General features: G+C 32.9%; 1 protein-coding gene across 1 annotated transcript in view; it reads right to left on the bottom strand.

Annotated features, from left to right (window-relative positions):
• Positions 1–2,922: 2,922 nt before the first annotated feature.
• Positions 2,923–27,587, bottom strand: part of LOC115440374 — a 33,429-nt gene continuing 8,764 nt past the window's right edge. Inside the window, exons 2-5 of the mRNA XM_030164644.2 lie at positions 18,929–19,055; positions 15,752–16,066; positions 9,444–9,558; positions 2,923–6,005 (exon numbers count right to left, since the gene is read on the bottom strand). Coding sequence (XP_030020504.1) covers positions 5,871–6,005; positions 9,444–9,558; positions 15,752–16,066; positions 18,929–19,055 — 692 coding nt within the window. The 3' untranslated portion in view covers positions 2,923–5,870. The remainder of the gene's footprint in view (positions 6,006–9,443; positions 9,559–15,751; positions 16,067–18,928; positions 19,056–27,587) is intronic.

Below are 27,587 nucleotides of genomic sequence, written 5' to 3'. Positions count from 1 at the left end.
AGCCTGTTAAGTTTCTTTCAAGTCATATACTTACATTTTTCATTGTTTCCGAAGACGAAGACTCGGATGTACTTACACTGTGATATTGCTTCATCAAGATTTCCTTTATATATGACGCCAGCTACTACGTTGGAACTTTGAACATTAAGGTTTTGATCGTGATAGGCAATATTTCGAGGCGAGACCCTCCTTACGGAATCCTGTACATTACAACGCATCATCTCTAACTTTATGCTTGTGGTTTAGCTTTACCCCCTTATTCATAGACGATTTTTATCTAACGACCGAGTAAGGCTGTGATAACAAGTCTGTTTCTCAGTGCTGACGGCATGGCAGTCTTCGCAGTGCGTAGACGTAGGGCCGTTGTGATTGGCTAATATTGAAATACAACAATAATAACCAATCACAACGGCCCTATGTCTATTTCTCAGTGCCGTGGGGCACAAACAGAAACAGGCTTGTTATCACAGCTTTACTCCGTCCTTAGATAAAAAACGTTTATGAATAAGGGGGTTAGTGTATTAAATTTTGTTGGTCTTCGATAAATATTTTATTGAGTTGGTTAGTGGCGAAATGTTAAATTTTCTGAAAGAGAACCCGACACAACATATAGTTACTAATATGCATAAATATTGTGTGTAAGTTGTTCCAATGATAATTAGATTCTATATAAATTCTACATAAAAGGAAATCGGCAGGAATGGTTATACTCTTCGCCTCTGATAGGCTTAAAATATCCGAAACCACGTCAACAAAACGCATCTTGTAAAATTGGTTACTTTCATAATATCCACATTTTGTTGAATGTTGGACTGCTGTAACGATTTTGTGTGATTACTAACATATTCATTTTTTTTAGAGTTACCAATCTAATTATAATATTCGAATTTTTTGTGAAAAAGTCGTTCCACGATTATATAAATTTTACAAAAAAAAGGATATTGGAAATAAACAGTCCGGTCTCTGTCAAAATTATTTATCGAACCGCAGTCACATCACATAGGTTCAAACTGGCCAAAAATCCGCTCTATAAAGCATTTCGTTCTTTTTCCCGATGTGCACTCCATTGCGATCGAATAAAGAATAATCGGCTTTCATTAGGATTCTCAGCTGATTCCTCAGAGGAAGTGATCAACTCCCAGCTTACGACTTGAAATGGGGTTTTCAGTTTTACCTCGTAAGCAAAGTTGAATGAGCTTCAAACTTACGTAGATCATTTACCATTTAATAGCTGTAATGTCAGCAATTTATAAGTTAATGCGTTTATTTTGCGAAGTTGCTTTTTAATCGTCTTATTGCGTGTTTACGTTGTGGCTTCATAGATAAATATTTCTCTATTATTTTCAAAGTGTCTATTGTTTATGAAAAATTACGGTCACGGTATATTTATATTTTATTTAACGAGTTAATCTTCATAAGTTTTCCGTTGGAGTTGAATTACCTTTTGAAGCATACTTACCTATTAACTAATATATGTTACGATAAAAGTGATTAATTGAACTATTTATATATTTAGTAAATGTGACGAATACTTTGAATATTATCAGTTTCAATTTATATATTAATCAATATTACCGTCGATATATAATAATGTTTATATTATTAGTACGTAGCTATTGGATACTTAAGTATATTAGTTAAGGCCCTCCGCCGAGAAAATGACCATGAGAATTACTTACATATATTTACGGAGCACGAGTTACGGATAAACTATTATAGATATATTATGCTTTTTTTCTTCTTTATCTGTCTATACTATTATATAAAGCTGAAGAGTTTGTTTGAACGCATATCTCAGAAACTACTGGTTTGAATGGAAAAAATCTTCTAGCGTTGGATAGCTCATTTATCGAGGAAGGCTATACTGCCGTGCTAAGCGCAAAAGCGGTATATCAGATAAACCTTATTTCGAGACAATCGAAGTTTTGTAAATATAGTTCTATGTTTTTGTATGTAAAACTGAGACAAAGAAACATTTTTAGGTTTTTTTAACAAGTTCTGATCAAAAGCGTTATTAAGGTAAGCTTATTGGATAGGTATTTCTTTAAGCTCTCTGACGACATAAAAATCAAGATTTTTATTTTTTTGAGATACCGCTTTTGAGCTTAGCACGGTAGTAAAGTTTATATTAAATCATGCTATGACCAATAGAAGTGGAACATCAATGAAAAATATTGCAAAAATGGGAAAAAAATATTCCTTTTGAGACCCAGGGAAGGACATATGCTACTTTTACATAGGTAACAGGCAAAATTTATAGCGGGACCTACATCCCAGAAAAACTCTTTCAAGCGGGCGGAGCCGCGATCAAACCCTAGTGTATTATAAATATCGAATAGATGTTAGATAGCTCCTAAAAATGCGGATAGCGCACAGCTTTGCTGGAGGGATCGCCTTAAACCATTTGAATCGTGTGTTGAGGGAAGTTTAGCACACAAAAGATACACGCGCGACGACAAAAAGGTATGAGCCAACGAAACGGGGAATCTGTTTTTTTTTTCTTTAACAGAACTCTAAAGTAGAAACTTTTTTGTCAGATCTGACCGACTTTCCGATTTCCACTACAGTGGCTGTACGTTGTCCTCTTACATTTTTTGTAATGTTTTGCTTTGTTCAACGCGAGGTAAGTAAATCAAGTAGCATACGTGATTTTCGTTATATTTTTGTTAACAGTTTTCCAATAGTGAAATTGCTTTGCATTTTGTTTTAGTATGATATTGTAGCCTTAAAGGGATTGAAAATGCAAATAACATTACACCATATCTGTTATCTTTATTCGCGGATAATTTACTTTAAAAACTTATTTAATATACTTTATCTCTAAAGGTTAGGCAGAGGTGGATGGTTTTTAAAAACAATTGCTTTGGTGGTGGGTACCTGCATGTATACGAAAAAGCGTTAATTAGGAAATAAATTAACCAACACATTTTAATAATAATTTATTGTTTAATATGTAAAAGACTATGTCTTTTTCACAATTATATATTATAGGTACAATTGCCTATAATTTTAACTACTTTATAAATAAAATTTACAATATTTTTATAATCATAACTATTTACAATTTTATGCATTTAATATTATGTGACGTGCTGGCCTTTGTGCATTGACTAATAGAAAATAAAAAATTCTATGATCATTTCACGCAAGCAATTTATAAAACTGCTTATGTTTAAGTCCTGTGAGATGATAGGGACCTATATAAGCCTGTTTTGATGTCACAATAGCTAATGTCAGCATTTTTATATACTATGTTTCAGACTTATATTCTATATAATCTATTGCTTTAAAGTCTGGAACTATCCAAGTTTAATGATTAATAAACTCAGAATTAGCCATTGAAACTAACTACGTAAAGCTTAACTCACATAGCTAAAAAAATTGCACGTAGAATACAGCTTAGTGATCGTATCTCTGGTCTTGTTTCTCCGGTCATGTCGGACCGTCTCGCCGGACTATTAGAGTGAAAGAACAGAGTGTGCACCTGTGTACTGTGCACACACTTGTGCACTACACTATCTCCTGCGTAATTGGCTGATTTTAGAGATTGGCCGCCATAGCCGAATTTCGGTTAGGAAGGAATCAATCAATTTACAGAGTTTGCGGTCTGTTCAAATATAAAAAATATCTACGCTATGCGAGCAAAAATTAACAGAAATAGAAACGTCGAGAGAATATTATAATATATAAAAAAACGCGATAAAATCCAAAAAAATATATTTCAATAAACTAAAAAGCTTTGTTTTTAGTCGTCTACCGACTTGAACACACCAGAAGCTGCCACATGACTGCGCAAATAAAATAAAATATAACTAAACCGAAAAGTATAAAACTAAACTGTATTTATATAGAATGGTAAATAAAAACGTCAATGCAAAAAAGCCAGCATTAATGATATGTCAATTCTAGTAACAGACGCAAATAAAACGATCGCAACAAAATAAATAAGCGTTAACAGAGCAGTATTTACAATGATTGTCGATATATAGCAAATTGTACCTAATGTATGATAAAAACAATTGTTCAGCAATATGGCCTTGGCACTCAAGTTATATAAGTATTTGTAATTGCACAATAAAATAAGTCTAATATTTTTAAACCGTAAATAGCGGCTTCATATGAAAAATAAGAAGACAGGAGAGTGTTAAGCGAAATGTAACAAAAAGTTTTGATCAACAACTGGTTATTAAAAAATACATAATATTTTATGTTCCAAATGCCACCACATAGCAAACGCAAGTTCATAACGTATGTATTTTTCCTTATTAACACTTCAGGTGTTGATGAAATACATTCGAATGAAGACATGAAGGACGAGATGAATTTCCTAACTTTGATCATCAACACGCTATCACAGTATGTACTAAGCTAAGTGCAGTTTCCAAAAGGTCACAAATATATTTACAATGATACCACAAAGCCTGCAAAATAAGCTTTTGATACGATGGAAAATTATTTAACATAAACATTAACATCATACCTAACAAATTTCAATAGAAATTAAAATAAATTAAAAATTTCTGGTAATCGATATTTTCTTAACAATAAAATGATAGCACATTAAATATATATTAAAATTGTATTCATAGCTTTAACCATTGTATACAATCCAGTCCCTTATAACATATTATCGAGTACAGATTTGAGCAATATTAAAAAAATTATTAAATGAAAAATAATCTGTATTGCCAATAGTACAACGAAACTTACAATAAGTTTCATATAGTATGATGGTTGACGACGAACACAAAAGGTGATTTCTCAAAAGTTCTATCGCAGACGACCGACTATAAATCGCACGAAGTCATCAAACCAAAATCGTAACGGATATCATTAATCCTTGTTATTTTCGGTACCGGATCCGAACTAGAGCAATTTAACGTAAATATACCATATTCAGTTCCTAAGCTTTCCTTAAGAAAATGTAAATATTTCTAGGAAGAAAAATATCTTATTTATAGATATCCATCTATCATCGGCTAATGGCTATGTCTGTCGCAAATATTTTATAATTTGTGTTGTAATAAATCGAATCTATGCTTTATTTTAAGTTTCCATTTAATAATGTTTTTAATTCTGCAATAAATAATTGTCCGATAAATCTGCCATCTGCGAAAGTCTTGATTTAATCACTTTTAATATAACCACGTTTTTAATGTATCCGTGCAGAATGTTGGAGCAAAATAAGAATTGTGTCCAAAATAGTAATTTAAAAGCTTTTAAAAATACGAATCCAAGCCCGTTGACGATTTAAAATGAATTGGATTTATTTTTTAGTTTCGAATATATTTTTACTCTAAGGGGTCGGAATTATAAACAATCAGCTATAAGTTTGTAAATTTTTAATATTTTGTTATCACTATTCCTGTTAATATGAAAACACATTTTTGAATTGTCTAAAAAACATTTTAGAATTGCCTAAAAAATTTACTAATCACATTCCCTACTTTGCTCCGTCTTTGAGTAAACACAATTTTATATAACAACGGTACTCGATACGAATAGTACATTTACCATTACAAGATAACATAAACATAGAGATTATCGTTTCAATAGTCTAGTTAAAATAAATAGTTCTGGTTCAAAACCAAGGAACTGCGACATACACCCGCTTTCTTTCTACTTGAAGGGCCTGATTTAGGATACTAACTAAGTAGGGCGGCCTTAGAATACACAGATGTAATCTATGAATATACTCTCAAAAGATAAATTTCGCATATTTTATTGCAAACCAAGTATATTTCCGTCCCTTCATCGAAACCAAGCCCCACCAAGATGTAATAAAGCATAGCAAAACCCTAAATCAGACCGTGACATACTAATATTCGAAATGTAGATTTCTCACACAACGTCCGTTCATTACTTATTATTTACGTGGGTACTAAGCTCTGAGAGCTGAATGCGTGTAAAGCGGTTACCGCACTGATAAGCAGGACGCTGTGTGTGGCGGTCATCCCATGGCCAGACAGCCCGCATTCTTGCCCGCGATACTCGAAGCAAAAATTCTGTAAGGAAAATTTGTATGTTAAATTATAAAGAAGGTAGTCACGGTAGTTGGACAAATTTGAAACTGAAAATGTTATTGTGGCCTTACCAAATTATGTCACTGAAATGAACTTTAATGGATTATAAATACAGTAAACTAATGGTTTGACCAATCAAACCATTTGTTTACTGTATTTACAATCTCCAAACTTAGAGCTTATTTTTTAATCACTTAAAATTAATTCGTAGGATAAAATACAAAACATACGAATTAACAATGTCAATTGGATGGACAAAATTGACAATTTGTTTTACTTTCACATTCAGCCAGATTGTAATTTATTGGATACATAAATGTTATCTGACAATTGAAAATTCAGTCCATAGCGTTATTAACAATATAAGTGAATTTTTGGCTAAATATATTTATGCCTAAATGTGTAGTGAAAATTAAATAGTTGCTCTTCGTCACGTATGTGTGATAAAACAGTACAATATTTGTGAAAAAAAATTACCTACTCTTGTCTATCTCGAAATATTTTCACCATAACTATTCATTAAATATCACATCAGTGAATGTTATACTTTTTATCGACAATTGAGAGGCTAATTGACTTAAGCGACATTTTTTTCGATTTATTTTTAACTAGGTTTAAAAAAACATAGAAAAAAGTGCTGATTTTAAATATGTATGAAAATTAGTGTCGCAAAAAAATGACGCTTAAGTCAATTAGCCCATCAATTGTCGTTATGTTCAATTATGTTACTCGCGGCTTCACCCGTAAGTAAAGCCGCTATAAAAATCTTTATTCCACTGTAAATATTCGTAGTGCCATACGTACCAGGATATGAATCCACGACATAGTCTATCTATGTGTATTTAACTGGGTTACTATGTTTACTAGGTGTTAGTTGCGGCTTCACCCGTAAGTAAAGCCGCTATAATTTTTTTTATATCACTGTAACTATTTGTATCACCATCTACCAGGATAAAAACATAGCCTATAAATTAATCCAGGACAAGGTCTATCTACCCTTATGTCCAAAATCATCCAAAAAGATTTAATGGTTTCTGTGTTTACTTTTAACAAACATCCAAACATTTTCCCTAATTTTTCATTTAGAATATATACTTAGGTATATATACACATATATATAATTATTGATGATATCCCAGGAAGACAAGAAGTAAGGAGTAAGATTAGTTAAATATATCATTTTATACCATCGTATTTATATTCTTACTAGTATATAAACAAGTATAAATACTATATTTAATTCATGATAAAAGTACACATTATACCAACATGGCCTATATCAAAATAATATCTCTCGACATAGGAGAAAGCATTTGCTTTACCACGGTACGTATGTAGGAGGCTAATATTGTTAGAATAGCCGAAATGTGTCCATTCGCTGTCTTTGACAATACACATGTTTTCCATTATCCCTAGAGGCAAATCTAGAGGAAAGTACATTTTAATTAAATCTTCGGCAAAACTACAAATAGTTTTTGAGTCACGAACTTAACTAAAACTTGCCTACATTTTACTTTCTTGTTTGGATTCCAAAGTTGTAATCTTATCAAAGAAATAATAAACTTTGTGGAGTTTGAAAAAGCTCAGTTCGCGTTGTCCCTCTGTTGTCAAATGTTTCTTTGTATAACTCGCGAGTAACTTTTTACCTTACGAAATTCTAAACTTCAATCATTCTAATTGTCTTTGAATATTTATTTTTGGCGTTGTATTTCGTAAACCCACTCTTTTTGCGTTCAATTTCTTTACAAATTGTTTCTGTAAAAGTGTTTGGTTTGCTTTATTTATGACGTAGAATACTCTAAAGCGAGGTTAGCAAGAAAACTTGCAGAACTCGACTTTCGCAAACAATTTTTACCGTGTAAACAATCGGCAAGATGTATTCTATACATTTTGAAGCTTGCGAAACATGCAGCAAGTCGCACGTGGCAATATTTCTATAGAATTATAGAAATATTTCCGCTGATATCAACGGGTCTGGAAGTTCTCGCGCAATATATTGCTGCTTATTATTGTATACTTAGCATAAGACATGTTGAATTCTGACTGAATCTGAACGCGTGCAACGACTATATGATATTGTTAACTGAATATGTTATTCCATTGGAGGAGTGAAGTGTTCTGACACAAGTATACTAATATTTAATAGAATACTTCACCCTCAAATTAATTAATAAAATAAATGTAGGTCACTGAAGAAATCTTGTCTTCTGGTTGGCAACATCTCTTGAAACTGGAGAAAAATACTACACAAGGCTCGCTCAAGTGTGCAGTAATGTATTGTTTGTTAGTCTGTCCGTTTACTTCAGCCGATAAGAACTTGCGTACTATCCCACAGGTGTTATTATGGAGGATTTTTGTAAACTAAGGTATATTTTTGTAAGTCTAATATGTTAATGGATATATTATTAGACTAATTGGTCCTAATGGTGGTCATAAGTAAAGTTAAAGTGAATGTTACAAAACTCTTCCTCTAAAAGATATAGGTAATAACTAGTTGAATGCATCACTGTATAAAATATTTCTTATAATTTACTGAAACCCAATTAAGAACATTTTTAACGAGACGCGAACAATGTAAAGTCTTTAAAAGCTTTGAATATTGTTAAAAAAGGAATAAAAGCGAGGTTCATTGGAAATGTGTATTAACGATATTTAAAATATAAATTACTCTTTCATTTATGCAGAGAATGGCAAAGGGATTATCAGTTTTTTTACTGGCTTGAAAAGTGGCGACAGCCTAGTTGGTTGCGAAACGGACTGCCGAGACGAATGTTCGCATGTTCATATCCCAAGGGCACACACCACTGAATTTTCTAAAATTATGTGTGTATTCTTTGTGAGTTATCGTTCGCTTTAACGGTGAAGGAAAACACCATCAGATAACCTGCATACTTAAGAAGTTCTCTATAGGAATTTTGAAGGTGTGTGAAGTCTTCCAATCCGATGGCAACAAGATGGATCAAGTCCTAATCCCTCTCAAGAACATAGAAGACGTGCCCTGCAGTGGGACGGTATATAATATGGGACTAATATTATTATTTTATATTATTACGAACCTAATACTCTATAGCTAGGCAAAAAACATGACTACAAAGCGTTACTAAGTTTGTTAGATTACTCTACGCGGTTGGTTTCACGCATATGAAAGTAATAATTTTTCTATAAAATAGCTATAACAAAGTGTTGTTATTCTGCCATCGGCATTTACACTTTAATTTGGGTTCAGCGTAAGACAAGTTTCAGAGCATGTTGCAGAAGGGATTAAGATTACGTAGTTTTTATGCCAGGCCTTCCTGATGTCATACACAAAAAAAATTACCGGCGGCCAATATTTTTCTACAACTTCTAGATTAGTTGTAAATTCACCCTAATGGATTCAATCAAGCACTAATCAAATTGGAAATTTAGTATAATACTAACCTTTATAATGTTGGATGCCATCCGCTTGAGGAATGCACTAGTGAAGAGGGCTGCTTCATCACCGCACGACTGCTGCACTGTCCGCTCGGAACAAAGCAGGTACTCTTGGAATGAGCTGGAAAGAATATAACGTTAATAATAATCGGATGAGGCGAAAGCCTAGTTGGGTGTGGAACGGAGTGACGAGAATGTCTGCAGGTTCAAATCCCAAAGGCACTCACCTCTAACTTTAAAAAAAAATGTCTATTCTTTGTAAATTACCGTTTGCTTTAACGGTGAACGAAAATAACGCGAGGAAACCTGCATACCTGATAAAGTCTCTATAGGAATTTTCGAGGGTGTGTAAAGTCTACCAATCCGCACTGGTCCAGCGTGGTGGAATAAGGCCTAATCCCTCTCAGTAGCAGAGGAGGCCCGTGCCCATCGGTAAGAAAGTATATTAATGGATATTTTATTTGGACGGCAATCCGCTTACGGTCAAGTGCGGTGGAGTCACTACTATATTCATTTCAAATAAAACCTGCTGATTTTAACATAATCAAAAAGAATCTTCGAGAGTAGAGATCCGATATCAAAAAGTTTCATCATGGAAGGTTCCATAATCCTTAGAAATCTTACTAATCTTATGAGAATGCCAACCAATGAGAATCATTGCAGTTCTGACATACAAGTATACTGAGCAAAACAGACCACAGCTCGAAATCCCTTAGCCGTCTTTTACGACCCAATCGAAACTTGAAGGGGCGAGCTTTATTTCAAGGCATCTCCTCACGGTCCAAAACACGAGGCCCGCCGCAACGCATATCAGGCGTAAAAATTTGTTCGCTTTTCATACATTTTGTATGATATAGACCGCCGTGCCCGCACCCTAAAGCCTTGAGGATTTTTTTTGTATATTTTGGTGCCAGAATAATGACTTCCGGTGCGGCCCGCATCCTTGTTTCACGGAAGCTTACAAGCAGCTTACCAAACCATATTTGGTTTATAAATATGAAAGTATTTAACACTTACAACGTGTATCAAAATTACAGCACAGGAAAAGAAACAATATATTTCATCGTCTTCTATACATATTAGAAAAGAAAGTCCCCTTTTCTGTGTGTCTGTTATCGTTTTTCTCAAAATCTACTGAACGGATTTTATGAAATTTGGTATGGAGATAGTTTAAGACCCTGGGATGGTTACTTCCTATCCCGAGAAAATATATAACGGTTCTTTAATCCCAGAAAACTCCTTCACGCGGGTAGAAGCGAGCAAAAGCTAGTTCTCTATAAAACTTTAATACATACCTTTCATCGTACTTAAATAAATGTTCTACCCTCTTTTTAAGGAACAAAGTAAATTTAATTCAGCGACGTTTTAAGGAGAAATTGTTTTATATACGAAATGTATGGTACATGTAACTCAATAAAACTAGTCTACGATATGTGTATAAGCACTCAAAACAACATAGAGCTATTAGATTCACCGGCAGGTAACCGTAGTTCCGAAATGCAGGCTTACTGCGGTTTCAAACGTATATACCCATTTAAGTACTCGGTTATAACAAGGATAACCGATATTTCCATTGAAGAGGGCGTCGGATGCACCGGTATATAAGTTAACTAGCGACCCGCCCCGGCTTCGCACGGGTGCAATGCTGATACTAAATACACTACAGAAAAACTGTGAACGTTGTATATAAAAACATAGCGGCCCGCTCTGGCTTCGCACGGGTATAACATAACAAAATAACTGTTTTTATTCCACTATTTAATGGGTGTTATTATTATGCATATAAACCTTCCTCTTGAATCACTCTATCTATTAAAAAAAACCGCATTAAAATCCGTTGCGTAGTTTTAAAGATTTATATTAAGCATACAGGACAGGACAGAAAAAGCGACTTTGTTTTATACTATGTAGTGATTATTCACTTAATACGGACGAATTAAAATTCACAAATTATTATAATTTGTTGATTTACCGTTATGATCTTTATAAATACCTACTCAATATTTATTTTTTCTTTTTTAAACTCATTAGAGGAAAATTAAAATTATTTACAATAAATAAAAACGTATTAGGAAACTTACGTCTAAAGTTGTTTGTCATATTTTTTTACCGAATTCGATCAAACTTATCATAATAAATGTAAGCTGTAAAATGAAAACCCTTTTCATTTTATTAGCCTGTAATCGTTACCGTTCATGAGATATGTAAACTGGGATTAGATCAATATTTAATAGTTTTTCTACCTCAAGACTAATATTTATGGACATTAGTACTTCTATTAGATCTCGGCCTAAGGATTCTTAAAGATATAAAAAAGTGTTTAATATCCAAATCTGAATTTAATTAGTTTCACATCATGCTTAATAACTGACTCTGTAAATAATCAAAGACAAAATATATAATTAAGTATATATTGTCAAAGGCTTTTGAGACTCCAATATAATCATTACGTGCATCACAAATTATTTTTTTGTAGAAAAGTATATTTTAGTTTTATATATCAAAATATATTTCAATTTGTTTTTGTACTATGTGTATGAAATAAGTTATTTACAAACAGTCGAATTTAGTAAATATAAACAAGAATGTGTTCAATGAATTTACAAAGATATTATTTCAAAGAAAATTAAATAAGTTTAGAACCGCGTGAATATGTACACATTTTATTTTATTTATTTTTATTTATTGGGCAAAACAAATATTTATTTCTTACAATTATACACAAAATGAAGATAACAAATATGAGATAAGATATAATAAAGAATAAATAATTTAGTTACTCCAATCAGGATTAATTATCAACAATAAGATAATATTCAATGTCTCTAATTATGCTGTTACAGTATTGGGGAAATATTAGAGTCGGATTAATGACCTTGAATTAAATATTAGACTTAAGTCTTGGATTCATTAATATAATACCATTATTGGTGAAACAAACTCCATCCAAATAGTAATTCTGCTTAATTAGCCAAATTTACTTTCCTCTCGGACGGCACCCGATGAAAACTAATATACCTTTAATAGGAAATATTATACTAACGAACTACACGCGATAATTCAAATTGAAATACTTAACAAAGTTCGTAAATGAGCGATGAAACGTATAACTGAAATGCCCACAAGTATTCTTTAAATCGTATTACAACACAAAGAATACCGGCAGCATCCCGATGTTAATTACAGCGGACCGGATGGCCGCGGTACGCATGGAGGAACCTGCCAAAGTGCCTCATTTCGGCGATTCACGTCACGGTTCAGTTGGTGCACATCCAGTTTATTAGGCATGCCGGCATAATTCTGACGCTCGTCAAGAAAAACAATGTCAGTAAATTGTTCGTTTTGGACTCTGACGTACGCGTAAGTTACTTTGCCGTCCAAAAATAATAAAACAAGTTTTATTTTGTAAACATAACGGTAAGAAAATTGAACACTCATTACATATTTTTACAATCGTTCCGTTTTAATTGAACGGCATCACAGTTCGCACTTCGTGATCGTTTTCCTTTTTTCGCAGTGAAATAGCAATGTTTTTGTCCATCTCCCCATTGTGTCAGTGCAGGCCCAGCGATGCATGAATCCCGTGATAGTGTAGGAATATTTTAACTAGAAAAACCTGACCAAACGCACTAACGTTAACAATGAAATTGTAGCGATGAACAGATTTTTGCTGGAAGCTATAAATTTCCCTTTAAAAAATCCGCTCATTATCGCTTTGTTAGCATTTTGTACAATATTTTTAAATACCAATGTCTATAATATTTAACGCACTATTTACAAAGTAACTACGCATGACATACAATTTAAGTACTATCGTTTATTGAAGTCAATTTGCAGTTAGCCACGTTTATAATTGCCAATAACTAGCATTACCAGTAGAGCGAAACAGGCATTTTATTGAGCGAACACTTGTCATTCTGTCATTATAAAAAGATGGTGAAATTATAGATATAATTGCACCAAACGAGCAGGATAAAGATGTCGTTAAAATACCAAAAAATCCTCAAGTGAGCCAGTTAATCCGAGTCGAATCTTAATCAGACTTTAATGACCTCGCTGAGAGCACAAAAAATGTCTTGCCGACGGTTTTATCAGTTACCGTTGAGAATTTGGGGAAATATTAGGTAAAAACCGATAGAATTAACGAAGGCCGGATCATTTACATTCATTATATTCATGTTCAACCCTCGTTTTGGTTGAATACAAGGTTGCTGGGATGTAGTAATGACATGATTATTCTTATAAGAATTAATTGTGCTGTTTAAGAAAATATCACGAACAGAATAAAATGTGCAATATCCAGATTTAAGGCGAAATTCACGTGCCTTTGTTTCACCTCCATCCCGCTCTTCTGAATAAAATCTACTGGTGGTAGGTCCCTCACATGTGAGTCCGCCTGGGTAGGTACCACCGCAATATCTATTTTTGCCGCCAAGCAGCAGTATGTAGTCACTATTGTGTTCCGGTTTGTAGAACATTATAGCAAGTGTAAAGACTAGATATAAGACTATCATCATCTATCAGGATGGCGAGCGCAGTGGAATACCAAACAATACTTTGTAATTCAAGGTATTGATGGCGTTTCTGCTGTTTATGGGCGGTTGTATCGCTTACCATCATTCAAAGCAATAAAAATTATGTAGACAATTATATAACATAGATTTTAAACCAATCCATGAAAAGACATGAAAAAATAATATTTGAAGTGATATAATAATACGAATATCTAAAGAAATCACGCCACGGTCGACTAATTAATACGACGGTTGGTTGAAACCGGCTCGATTTGTTGAATACTTTACTAACGCGGACTATTCAATATTCAAGACTACCCGCCTCTTTGAACCGTACACCCCAAGAGTTGTCTTGATAACTTCCATGACAGTTTAATTTGCAGAAGTCAATTTCAGTGACGTCATTCGTAGGAAATGTAGGATGAGATCGTTTAGACAACAATTTAACCCGTTCATCTTACATAAAATAAATAAACATTTTGTACAGAAAACTGAAGGGCGATGGGTGCCTAATCTGTAATATTTGTTATTCATTTACATTTTGACATTGAAATTGACAGCGATATAACAAATTATAAATGACTAATTCTACATTTAAAAAATCTCCAGCCAATCACTAACCATATTAAAATAGAAATAGGAGCTAATAACCGTGAATGGAACCGATAAGTGGCTCTGAATTGCTTGTTTTTCCTGTCATCGTTGTTAGTACGATGATAATAGAATGTAAGAGAGAAGTGGAACTGTATTCTTGAAAAGGACGGATTCTGTGACGTATCGTTATAACTAGACCGAACAGAATCATTATGAGAGACATGATAAATGCAAATATTCATACTTCCATGTTCTGCAGAATTAATGTATTTGTTTTACATCGCATTGCGTTAAACACATGTATGTATCAAATCATATTCATTTGTTTTATTGATTTGAAAAACTTAACCGGTTAAGGAAAACGTCGTGAGGAAACCTGCATACCTGAGAAATTCTCTATAGGAATATTGAGGGTGTGTGAAGTCTACCAATCCGCACTAGGCCAGCGCGGTGGATAAAGACCTAATCCCTCTCAACAGTAGAGGAGGCCTGCGCCCAGCAGTGGGACAGTATATAATATAGGGCTGATATTATTATTATTGTATATATTAAAACTTACAGCTAACGCACATAAGTGGTAAGAAAAAACCTATAACGGATTTGTTCTAGCCATTCTGTCCACGCGCAACATAATTTTTAAACAACATTCACGAAGCAAACTTGTTTAAAACACACACGCAACTTCATTTGCGTCATGAGGTTTATCGTAATTTTATTTGAACAATAATTCATGTAAAATGACCATCAAAAGTACATCGATCTTTAAAAGTTGCAACGGAATCTCGTCGGATACGAGTTTGATATGAGACAGGTTTGCTTGTGCTCAATACATTTCTGTTCTAATTACGGCAATATAACAAATTATATCTATTGCCTGTTTTGAATGCTTGAATCTGGTATATTTCGTATTCTAGACAGATGTTTTAATTCGCAGTTTTAAAAATAATAATCTTTAAGTTCTGAAAACGGTTAAATATGGACAGATTATTTTTGAACCCGATTATTTAATAGAATATAAGGATTAAGTAAACATTTATTAGTATGGCCCCCTTAAAATCCCCACCTGACACTTCTCAAATATTTACATTTATTCTATGTTCCAACATTTTTGCACACAACTTTGTAGTTTGTATTTCGTAACTGTCTACTGAATTTAAAGCATGCTTTAATGTTTTACGTCAGCTCAGTTTAACAACATCTACTCACCAACATACTGTCCTTGAATACTCCTCATGCGTAAGCGCAACGCTGTTCTGATCAGTCTGGTATTCAGTCTGTTTGCTATTGCTTAACGTGGTGAGCGTCACTTCATAAGTCCTGCTGCAGATCTCGTACTCAGGCCGTACTGTCTTCACGCAATCCGCGTGACGTAAATATTCGTCTTGGTATGCCCCCCGAGTACATAAGTCGTGGACGACGTCAATGATACCAGCGTAGATCCTCCGAAATACCACTTGCTCTTGCTTCTCCATGCAAACGTTAGTGAAGTTTTCTATGCATTTAATTCCGGCTCGTAGTTCTCTGTAACAAAATCGAAAATGTTAGAAATATAATAATTGTTTGTGAAGATGTTGGGATGTTAAAATTAAATATAAAAACCGTTAACGAATTTGGATTAACATACAGTTTACTATTTATTTCAGGAGTTCTTTCACGCGAGCGAAGTCAATAGCTACATCTATATACTCGTCACAAGCAAATATAAACAATGGTTGCTCGCGAAAATTTTGGTTTAACTGTTTAAGAACAAGAAGTTTTACTCTGAATATTTTATATCTTTCAAGTCTTAGAAAATGTACCGAGGTTCGCAAACTTCCTTTTTATACTTTAGAGCGTAAATTCTTAATTTGGACCTGCGTAACAAAAAGACAAGGCAGGAAGTCAGTATCATGATAGCTTTAAATTTGATATTAAATTTTGCGTTTTATAAAATTACCAAACCTTTTCGCAATGTGAGGTTCTTCCAAAATTAAATTAATTAAAACTAACAACGCCAGCAATATTTCTAAATATAAAAGTAATTCAAGTCCGTAATACCCTATACGCCACATATATTGTCCGTTCAAAGCATAAGGCGTCGAGTGAAGTTAGACAGTCGGACAACCAGTTTGAAATTGCTATTTACCACAAACAAGAGCACTAAATTAAGATGAGCTAACTGCGTGCCCACCGCGCGATGCAAGGTTGTGACGCCTCGTGAAGTCTTAGCCACTTTTCTCTTTTCCCATCGGAACGTAAATTAAGGCTCGCCGGACAACTTTGCCCTAATACTATTTAAGTGAAAAGAGTCGAGTGGATTATTCTCTGCGGCGGAAAAACTGGGCTGTCAATTTCTTGTTTTAACGAAGATATATTTATATGTATTTTTTATATTAAGTAAAGGAAAAAAAATTAAAAGCTAGTGGACAAGGCGAACGTTATCCAGCCACAAACCGTATTTAATTTAAACTACCTTTCATCTTATAGGTCTCGACAACAGCGCCATCCATCGGGTCCTAGGTTGCAAACTGGCATTAACTAAACTCTCAGTATAATTTTCAAGTTCGGTGAAAAATTTTATGACTTCGGAGATAGTGTGTACGAAAAAATATTTTAATACAAATATATCACCAAAATTGCCAACCCGTTATTTCCGTTGATTTTTTAAATAATTCCTTTGATGTATCAAAAGAATAATTAAATATGAATAATATAAAAAATATAATTAATAATAAGTTCCTAATTATCAGGATAAGGTTTGAAAACCAAAAAAAATTAATCAGTCTAGCCGGTCAAGCCCTTCTCAAGTGATGCACTTACATATAGCAAATTTTATTTATTTATATACATGTTATGCTGTATTATTGAACTTTGTTCTTTTCAATTTAATGCCGCTCACTATAAATTTTGCGACCGTCATTAACCAGACATTACATTTTAAATAAAGTAGTTTTGTTTCAATGTCTAACATTCGCGTAGACTTAAGAAATCTTAAAATAAATTTTGATATTTTTACTTAAGCTTAAAATTAACGTTAACCTTTACAAACAAGTTATGTTATACGCGAAGTAAGATCGTCAAGCAAACAAAAGGTGTAAACATAGCACTTGAACACCTTGAGTACATTTATTTTTAATGTGAATAAAAATGTATTACCATAAGCTAGGTCTACTGAAAGCATTTTAATATATTGTATTCCTTAAGAATTTGATCTCTTATTTAAAATGTCTGTAGTTATATAAGTGATTATTACTGTTATTCAGAAATAAAAATAATTATTCTTATAAATTCTGTTGATGTTTCATAAGTGCAACTTTACTGGCTTACGTGAAAAATAAAATATTTTATTTATTTATATACTTATAATCTTTTATAAGCTGTTTTGACATATCATAAGTGCAACTTTATTCGCCTACGTGATAAATAAGTTATTTTATTTGTTTATTAATATACTTATAAACTTTACGAAGGTATTTTTCTATTACTTTGTAGGATTAGTTAGTTGAAAGTTACATTCCAAAAACATGCTATTTACTGCGTAGCATTTAACGCGGGGTATTTATATTACTACTGATAATTTGTGTTTTCGAGTTTATGGACTCCGATTCCGGTGTATATTTATATAATATGTAGAATTTAAATAAAATGTTATTTTTAAACAACTTTTTAAGGCATGCCGTATGTACCGGTAGTCTATTTTCATGCTCATTGATAATCTACAAGGATTAATTAAAATATTTGTTATAAAATAAATATTGCACAAATTTTTATTACATTTTGTAATAATTTGCGTAATTTTAAGAATAGTAAAATCTAATCTTGTGTTTACAATTATCTTAACATAAATAAATAGCTCCTAATACTTCTTTTATCTGAGTTATGCCGAGAAGTAAACTTTGTAAATACTCGTATCATCTCATTGAAACATAAATTCTATATTTTACCGTCGTGTATGAAGTGACCATTTTCACCACATGACACTATAAAATGACGACTGCGCCTGATATTAAGTGCATTACAGTCCAACAAAAGGGCCCAACGTAGAACGTTGTAATCTTTTTTATTGCCGTAGTAGGCAAACGAGCAAGCGGTCCGCCTGATGGGAAGCATTATCCGGCGCCCATAGACTTTGCACTGCCAGAGGCACAGCAAGCCGTTGCTTACAGAGAGGTGAGCACTCTTTTTAAGCCTTGTTTAAAGAAGGACAAGTCATAGCACTCGGGGAACACCGATGCAGGGAGTTCATTCCAAAGTTTGCGCGCGTGCGGTAAAAAGAAGCGATGAAATCGCACTTTCAATAATCGACATTTATGCTGTCCAGCCTAATGCTTCCACGTTTCGCTTAAAGGGCTTGGAAGGTAAGAGGGAACGCGTAAGTCGATTGGATATAAAAAATATACTCACACACAGTTCTTATCAAGTTCTTCTCTCGTTAGCGCGAAAGATATTTCCGGTGAACTTAGCACGGGTAAAGTCATTGCGCATCTCTGAAGAAGATCCTCTTCTCTATTGCAATGTCCTTTCAGAGCACCTGATAACAATACAAAAAACCGCTTATATAAATTAAAGGTGATTTTGCATTATGACAAATCATTAATAATATTATGTTAGTCGTGAAAGGGGGAATTATATGCGCACACGCACGTGATAGGAGACGAGCCTATCGCCATATTGGGCATAAATTCCAAACTCCGGATTGATACTAAGTAGAAAAACCCAACATCACTTTGCCCGGACCGGGAATCGAACCCGAGACTACATCCGGACCATAATAACCCCGCCACCGATACAGTGGAATTATAAGCATATTACTAATAGTAAAAACAAATATAGTACCTCACTTAAATTATTTGCGTTTCACTATAGAACTTGTCACTAGTTTCTAATTATGTATGAGTAAGCGAGATGTAATTAACATGATTTATAACCCTATGAATTAATTTGAATTTAGACGTGTATTACGGTTATATCTTTGTTGCTAAATATTCTACTTAACAAAATTCTTAAAATTGACTTACTAATGCCGACGGACACCTTAACGGTTCTAGAAACAAGATTTTGAGGACTACGCAGATAAACACTAAGGAAGAGATTTAAAAAATCCATCCACTCAAAGAGGTTAAATCGCTGGACACATAATAAGTAATATAAGGAAAATCGCAAGCACTACCCGTACCAACATCCTTATGCGAGAAATAATAGTTTTTACTTTTTGATTAGGCGCCAATTTAGTCTAATATTAAGCAATTTTCACCAGTTGTCTTATTATTTACTTTACAAATACTAAATCTAAATAACGAATAATAAATTTAAAGTCCCCAGTGATCGTAATATCAAAAATGAATACACCATATGGAGAAAAAAAAATTAAATCGAATAGTCACGCGACTATCAATAAAACGTGAAAATCAATTCAATCCGCAAATATCGTTCATTCTCCGGATGTTATTTGCCGAAATCAATTCAGAACTTATTTAATAATACAATTTAAAACTGCAGGAATATGTTAGCAACATTAAAAATATGATTTTAACAAATGGAAATTTGATATTTTAAGTGTTTTTTTTTATTTGGTTTGAATAACTTTACAAAAGGTAAAGTTTGCATTATTGTCCCGTAAGTTATATAAAAAGAAATTTGATAAACTTACTTTTTTAATTTAATTTATTGCTAACATCTGCATACACTTTGATAGGTATCTATCAATTATAACCATTACGCTTTTAAAATATTAGCTGAGAAAAGTAATTAATTAATCTAAAATGATATCTATAAATAAAATTTAAATTAACTTTAACCTAAATTTATCAATAAAAATAAAATGCGTTGACTTTCATTTATAATTAAGTAAAAATATGCACAGCTGTACCTGTACGGAAGGCCGTACACTGTGTAAATTTGTGTAAAATAATATGTATTGGGGTTATGTTATTTGGGTATATTAGAAGAAAAAGAAGTGAAATTGTTTATTACTAATTCTTTTAATAAATACCTAGAAGTTGAAATCATAAAGTAAAAACTTAAATAAAGATAATTGTAGGTTCATAATATTATTTTCACCAATTTACTTTAAATAATTGAATAGGTTTTTTTTTTCGAGACACTTTTAAACTAACATCATTAATTCTGGAAGATAATTTTATGATGGTTATTTTATTATGATTTGTTCAAATACAACATTAATATGAATAAATGAATTGATCATAATTTATAAGATTTATTTAAGGCCCTTCCAAACAACCTTGAGCATTCGTTCTGAACATTTAGGTACGACGCAGAAGTTACGGGCGGGAATATGCCGATTTTTGAATACGTTCTTTAAGAAATATTTTTTTAGGTTTATTTAAAAATTTTGAACTACCAAAATGTTCCTTATTAAATTATGTATCCAATAGTGTTGGTTATAAATAATATGATATCTACTTTTGAAGGGGATGCATAGAACCAACAACTTTAGTAGCATTTCATTATGAAATTAATGCACATCATAAAAAAAATTAAAGTATAGATAAATTATTGTAGAAATATGATATTCATTTTTTTTCTAAACGTATTCTAAATTTATACAAAATACAAAACTGTATTACAAAATACAAAAATTGCTGTAAAGAGCGCCTTAAGAGTTATCAATTTATATAATTTGTTGTATTCAATCAATTTCAAATCAATAAATTGATTCGTCAATCATAATCATAAATACTTTTATCCTATAATCTATTAGTGTATTCTATATAAAGTCAATATTGTTTGCGAAAATAATCTGTGATGATATTGCGTTTTTAGAATTGTCAAAGATTGAAGAGTTGCGATGTGGCACACAATGATACGTTATCATTTTGGCGTGGTTACGTATCTATCTACTCATCTAGTGCAATATCAAGGTGACGCCTTACAAACATAGTACATATTGCTATGATAGCGTTACGTGAGTTTACAGGTTCATTACCAAAAGATGAAAATGTTTTAAAAATATTCATTTAATTTTTTTACTCTATTTTTAATGTTACTATTTTACATTTTGATACAAAAAAATATTCACCCTTCAATAGCGAAGCCTAATTATCTAAGCCACGGGTGATTTGGGATACAAAGTGAGGAATCTCCTCACAATGTGTGCTGTGTCCAGCAATACTGGCTTCTGCAACTAGCCTCTGAACCAACGGCCAATTGAGAGCTTCTGGAGATGTTAGTCGAGGCTCTTTTGTATTGACTCATAACCAGAAACGACAATCGAGACAATAGTTTAAGAGTCCATACCACATGTCGATTTTTTTTATTATTATAGAAACACGAAGAATTTAGGATGTATAAAGATAAGTATATGAGACAAATTTTTCTACCTTTGTGGGCTAAACTTGTTAACTAACACATCCTATTAAATGAGTTGTGGTTAGATTAGTTTGAGAGTGACATTAAAACCAATATTGGGGTACCTGCCACCACAAAAACCTCAAGAAATCAATTATTTTCTACTTTTAAGAAAAACGGACCCTTTTAGTGTTTTAACTTTAGTCCCACATACGTATATTGGTAAAATACAATATTAATTTTGATATAAATATTGATCGCGGCTGACTAAATAATATTCTATCCCTAAAGTATAAAGTCATAAATATTACGATTTTAAATTTTAATAACATCTGAATTGAACCCAGTATTAGAAATAATATTTTTATAAATAACATGGCACAATCTCTAATATAAGAAAGGATGTTCATTACAGTAGCATATTATAGAAATTTAAATTAAAATCTTCATTGGCTAATTACTACATTTTACGTTTAAATTTCGTTAAAATTCCTTATTTATTATGAATTTATAATCTTTAAAATTATCCTTTTAAAAAATAAGTAAAATTATATATAATGATTATTAATTATTATTTCAATCAAATATTCAATCATTCAAAACACCTTGATGCTAAGAATAATAACTAATTCCATATTATTCTGAGCCGTATCATATTGGGATGGAAAATTTTTGAATCCTTCTGTTTCAAGGTTGTTAAACTTTGACGTATGCTACATTGTTCGACGCAATAACATGCGACATTTGATGTTACGTCTGCTCGTGGTGTTACTAGGGGGTAAAGATAAAAAATACGGTTAAACATATTTGCTTGTCGATGTTTCCTTTTTGTAACACTGTATTATATCCTAGTTGTTCAGAAATACAAAATTTGTTAAAATGCACTTATGTCTTTACAACTAAAAGATCGGTTATGTGTAAGATTGTTTTTATTTATCCTCAACACAATTTTTTATATTGTATAAAAAATCAGTAAGATGAAAATCAATCAACGACAAGACCACAAAGAAGTACCTACTACCTCAATAATAAATATTTAAAAACCAAGTTTGATTATTTTATTCACCATTTCTATTTTTGTATCGGTTTTAAATACCTTATATATCCGCCCGGATAACGACCACCGTACACAAGGTGTTAATACCCGCCGTAGTGGCCCACGTGAGTGTGTCGCGTTCCCGGATCAGCCTGTGTATATCCGGTTCCAACAAGCCGGCATAATTGTGTCGACTGGCGAGGGTAATCATCTCTCATCGCTTGTGAGTCGACATTCTATTGAACCCCGCTCCACTTACCATCGGGTACAGTGGGGTCAATTTGGCGTGCTCGAATAAAAAAAAATAGGGTAAATTTCTGTTCATATAAATATTACTTATCAGCATACAAAATTACTTCGATATGTGACAAAAAAAACATTAGCACTTTAATATAAACCTTGCTACGTTTTGGATTTCTAATATCGAGATATTATGTAAATCAAGGCTGTCAGGCCACACTATTAGCTGTTGCGTTATCTGGCGGCAGTCTGCGTCACACGTTCACAATTCCAGTTCCACGCGGCGTCCACGCGTATAACCAATCTTACATGCGATTGGAAAGTTTTAATCCCACAACTAAACATTGTATCGATCTTAGATGAATGTCTTGTGCAAATACTTAGCACATATTGTTTACTACTCTCATGACGTCATCTAAGTAATGCACATTACATGTTTCTGAGTACAGATACTGTTTAAAATCTATTTACAAAAATGTGAAGTTTGCGTAAATTCGCCAACGTCGGCATCCTGAGACAGATAGAGCACGACGATGTCATAGCGTGCGTCGTTCAAAACACGTTGTTATTTTTAACAGTACCATTCTGAGAACTTTGCATTCCGATGGTATGGTGGGGAGCCAAGCCCACCACGCCGCCGGCGCTCATTGGTCGGTAGGCATCGTACGATATTTTTAGATGTGTGCGTGCTGTGTGTACAGCTGCACGCCATACACTCACTCAACAGCGGAATAATCGAGCAGCAATTTAAGAAGCATCGCTCCGAACTGCGGACAACCGTCAATTGTCTGATTGAATTGCTTTGATGCCTTAGGAAGTCATTCTTGCCTTGACACACTAGAACTGCTCTATTTGTTAGTAGTGCCGACCTCGCATAATTGAACTATTGTGCACTCGTGTTTGCTACAGCGCTGTGGAACTTGTTGACGTTTTTAAAATTGCTCACGGAAGTACACACGTAAAAAAATACGGAAAATATTCTAGAGAACACTGCACAATATGCTTAATGTTATATCTATCTATCTATAACTAAACTATATAAAATTAGGTTAGGTCAACGTGGTTGTCATGGCATAACAAATATGAAACTGGGCAGAAGCGTAGCCAGAATTTCCAGCACCTTTCGACGGAACTTCAATTAAACGTTCCCAGTTTTGGTGTTTCGTACTTGGAATTTGAAAGAGAATATTCTAAACCGTTTACATATTAATTTGAATACCTTATCAGAACAGAGAACTACTCATCGCCTTAACATAAAGTTCGTTTGATTAGAAGTTACATTTGCTAAGTAGGTAGACCACCAATCATGCATACAGCGTAAGTCTGCTTAAGGACCCCGAGCAAACGTCCTTGAGCAATTCATTCCATACTAGGCGGCGTGTGAGTTATAGGAGGAAATATGCAAAAAATACGAATAATTTCTTTAAAGAATCAATTTTATGTTGTTTTTTTTTTAATTTTAAAGTATCAAAATATTCCTTATTAAATTGTCTATTTTGTGCGGCTGCAAGTTAAAGTAATGTGTACTTTAGGAAAAGGGACATTTTCATTATGAAATTGACAAAACCATATCCACATTATAAACTTTTTGAACAACTAAAGTAAAGATAACATATTTCAATATGAAGTTTAATTAATTATTTTTCAATGTGTAGTATAAAATTCGAACCGATAGAAATACGGTTAAAGCATACTTTACCGGAGGGCCTCATGAGTCTTGTATTCCACATTCATATTATATTATCCTGTATCCAAAAATAATAAACCCAACCAATAGCTTGTAATCGCGTGTTTTTAAGATCCAAGCGACTAAACTATTCTCGTACGTTTAACAAGGAAAACAAGTCTAATTGGCTGTTTAACATTTTCTCAATTATATTGAAACTCGTATTCTGTGTTGGTACTCCTTGTCATAACTGGATTCAATTAATGATATCACGCCATTGTATAATCGGTAAGATCCTAGAATAATACCAACCTTCTAGTATTTTTTATTCCCTTGTCGAAAAATCGAAATCCAAGCTAGTTTCACGATTGAATAATACGTACCTCTTTAATTAAATTGAAGTCATAAAAAAAAATCCTTTTCTATGAAATTTCAGTTCGTGCAGTAGATACAAAACGGTTTTAATGTATTTTAAATTTAAGTAATTCCTTTTATACTAATCGCCACGTCTTTTATTCAATTTAGAAACGATCTAAATAAATGATGAAAATAAAATCGATTCGTTAACAATTTAGAAAACGTGTATTGAAATAAATTAAATAATTAAGTGTGGTGAGATTCGGTCCCTTTAGAGTGCCTTTTAGTCATAAGCCGTATATAAGCGCGACAAATGCTCGCGTGGATGCATTTCAACGGATGAAAAAGTAATTGGCTTAAGGCGATACCTCAAGGTCCATTTTCATACATTTTGTTTCGGCTTTAATCTGGGTAACTAAACAAGTATTGGCAGGTAAAGAATTTAAATTCACGTCTAGTTAGTGGTTAGTTCTCGCAGTTGAAAGAAAAACGTAAAAATAATTAATAATCATGGATATTTCGGCCTTTAAAATTTAATATGACGAAATTTAAAGCCGAAACAAAATGTATGAAAATGGACCTTGAGGTATCGCCTTAAGCGAAATTTTTTTACGACACTATTTTCATAAATATTTAAAATCAGCACTTTATTCCTATGTTTACTTAACTTAGTTAAAAATTTTCGAAAAAAATGACGCTTATGTCAATTAGACTTTCAACCGTCAATTTGGTTATTTCATTTGGGATTTCATGTCCTTATCAATCAACACTTTAAAATATTATACTAATGGAAATAGAATTAATGATATTAACATAATAAACATAGTTTGTTCTCCGTTTCATTTATTGTAAATTAGAATTTTGAATAAATTTTTACCTGGCCTAGACGCAGACGTTATAACAAGATTTTAGCATGAATATTTAATGTAGCCACGACTGCCTTGAACTTTCATTTTTATAATTTAAGCGACTTTAAAAATTCATACTGTTTTTACAGGTAAAGATTTTAATCTTGTTACATTAATAACATAATGGCCTAATAGATGTAAATGGCAACAGCCGACAGTGAATTAACGCCAACAAATCCTAGCTAGAATATTGTTTTATTATACGTAATATACGTATTGATAACAGTTTTATATTTTATCGAAAAGTTCGACCGAGATATAAAAGAATGCGATTTTTCAAATTAATTAACTTTATAGTATAGTTTTATTGCTAGAAAATATAATACAATAAGATGTCGCAGAAAAATGTTCAATACAGGCATCGTGCGCGTCAAATTATCACAGCTGCAATCTTGTCAGGCGCCTGAGTTTTCAACTTGATCGCTTTTATACGATTACCTGTTATCAATGTCGGCTTTTTCTTCATTTTATTTATGACGACAAATATATGGCGTGATTTATGGGCTGACTAATATTGCTTACGCAGTACATTGTACGCATTTTGACATCCCCCTAAATATGTTACGGCATTGATGAACTATGTTTTTGTTTTATACTTAAATTTTATTGCAACAGTACCTTATTGAGAGAAGTAATTTCGGAGGACCAAAATCCCCTCTCTTCCCTAATCCCTCTTCCTTATCTTTAAACCCGGTAGCGTTTCACGATTCTTCCGAAATTGTTCGCGTTCATGAGCAGTAGAAGTCACTTAACACCATAATAATTAAAAATAAATATGGTTTACCTTGTGATTTTGACTTGTGATTTTTAAAAATTGTAAATATAATATGATGCAAATGGTTTTTTTATGTTTACGCGAATGTAGTATTGAAGTAAAACTAGTTATTAAATTAAAAACTTAAAAATAGCGATAAAATCCGAAAACGAGTTTTAATATGCGGCGAGCTTATCGGATCATCAGAATTATCGAAAATCAATTAGTTATGTATTAATATGCCTTGAAATGACTTATTAGTGTTGATAAAAATAACAGAAACAAGGAAACACAACGGCTAGTTTATATTTTGCCAATTATTTCTATGAATGTAAATTATAGCTTTATAATCATAAAGATATTGTCGAGTGATATCCTTTACCCACGCATTATGTTAATACTATCTTCCCTGCCAATATTTAGTAAGCTATCATTTTCATAACATAGCTATAGAATATATAATTTTAATCTACGGAAAAAGAGGATGTTTCTTAGTAACTATAAACAGAAAAGTTCATTATTTGTCTATCTATTATAGGCTTGATCGTGGTAACTGCTTGATCTAAAAAGTACACATGTATAGCATAGTAGCACGGCAAAGCGTCCCCACTACACCTGATGGTAAGTGGAGTGGGGTCTAATAGAATGCTGACTGACGAGAGATGATTACCCCTTGCCAGTCGACACAATTATGCCGGCCTGTTAGAACCGGACATACACAGGCTGATCTTAGAACGAGACACACTTACGTGGGCCACTATGGCGGGTTTTAACACCTTGTATACGGTGGTCGC

This window comes from Manduca sexta, chromosome 12, assembly GCF_014839805.1.
Source record: "Manduca sexta isolate Smith_Timp_Sample1 chromosome 12, JHU_Msex_v1.0, whole genome shotgun sequence".
In the NCBI taxonomy this organism is placed as follows: Eukaryota; Metazoa; Arthropoda; class Insecta; order Lepidoptera; family Sphingidae; genus Manduca; species Manduca sexta.
The sequence above is the reverse complement of the archived record's forward strand: the minus strand, read 5'-3'. Positions and strand labels throughout refer to the sequence as shown.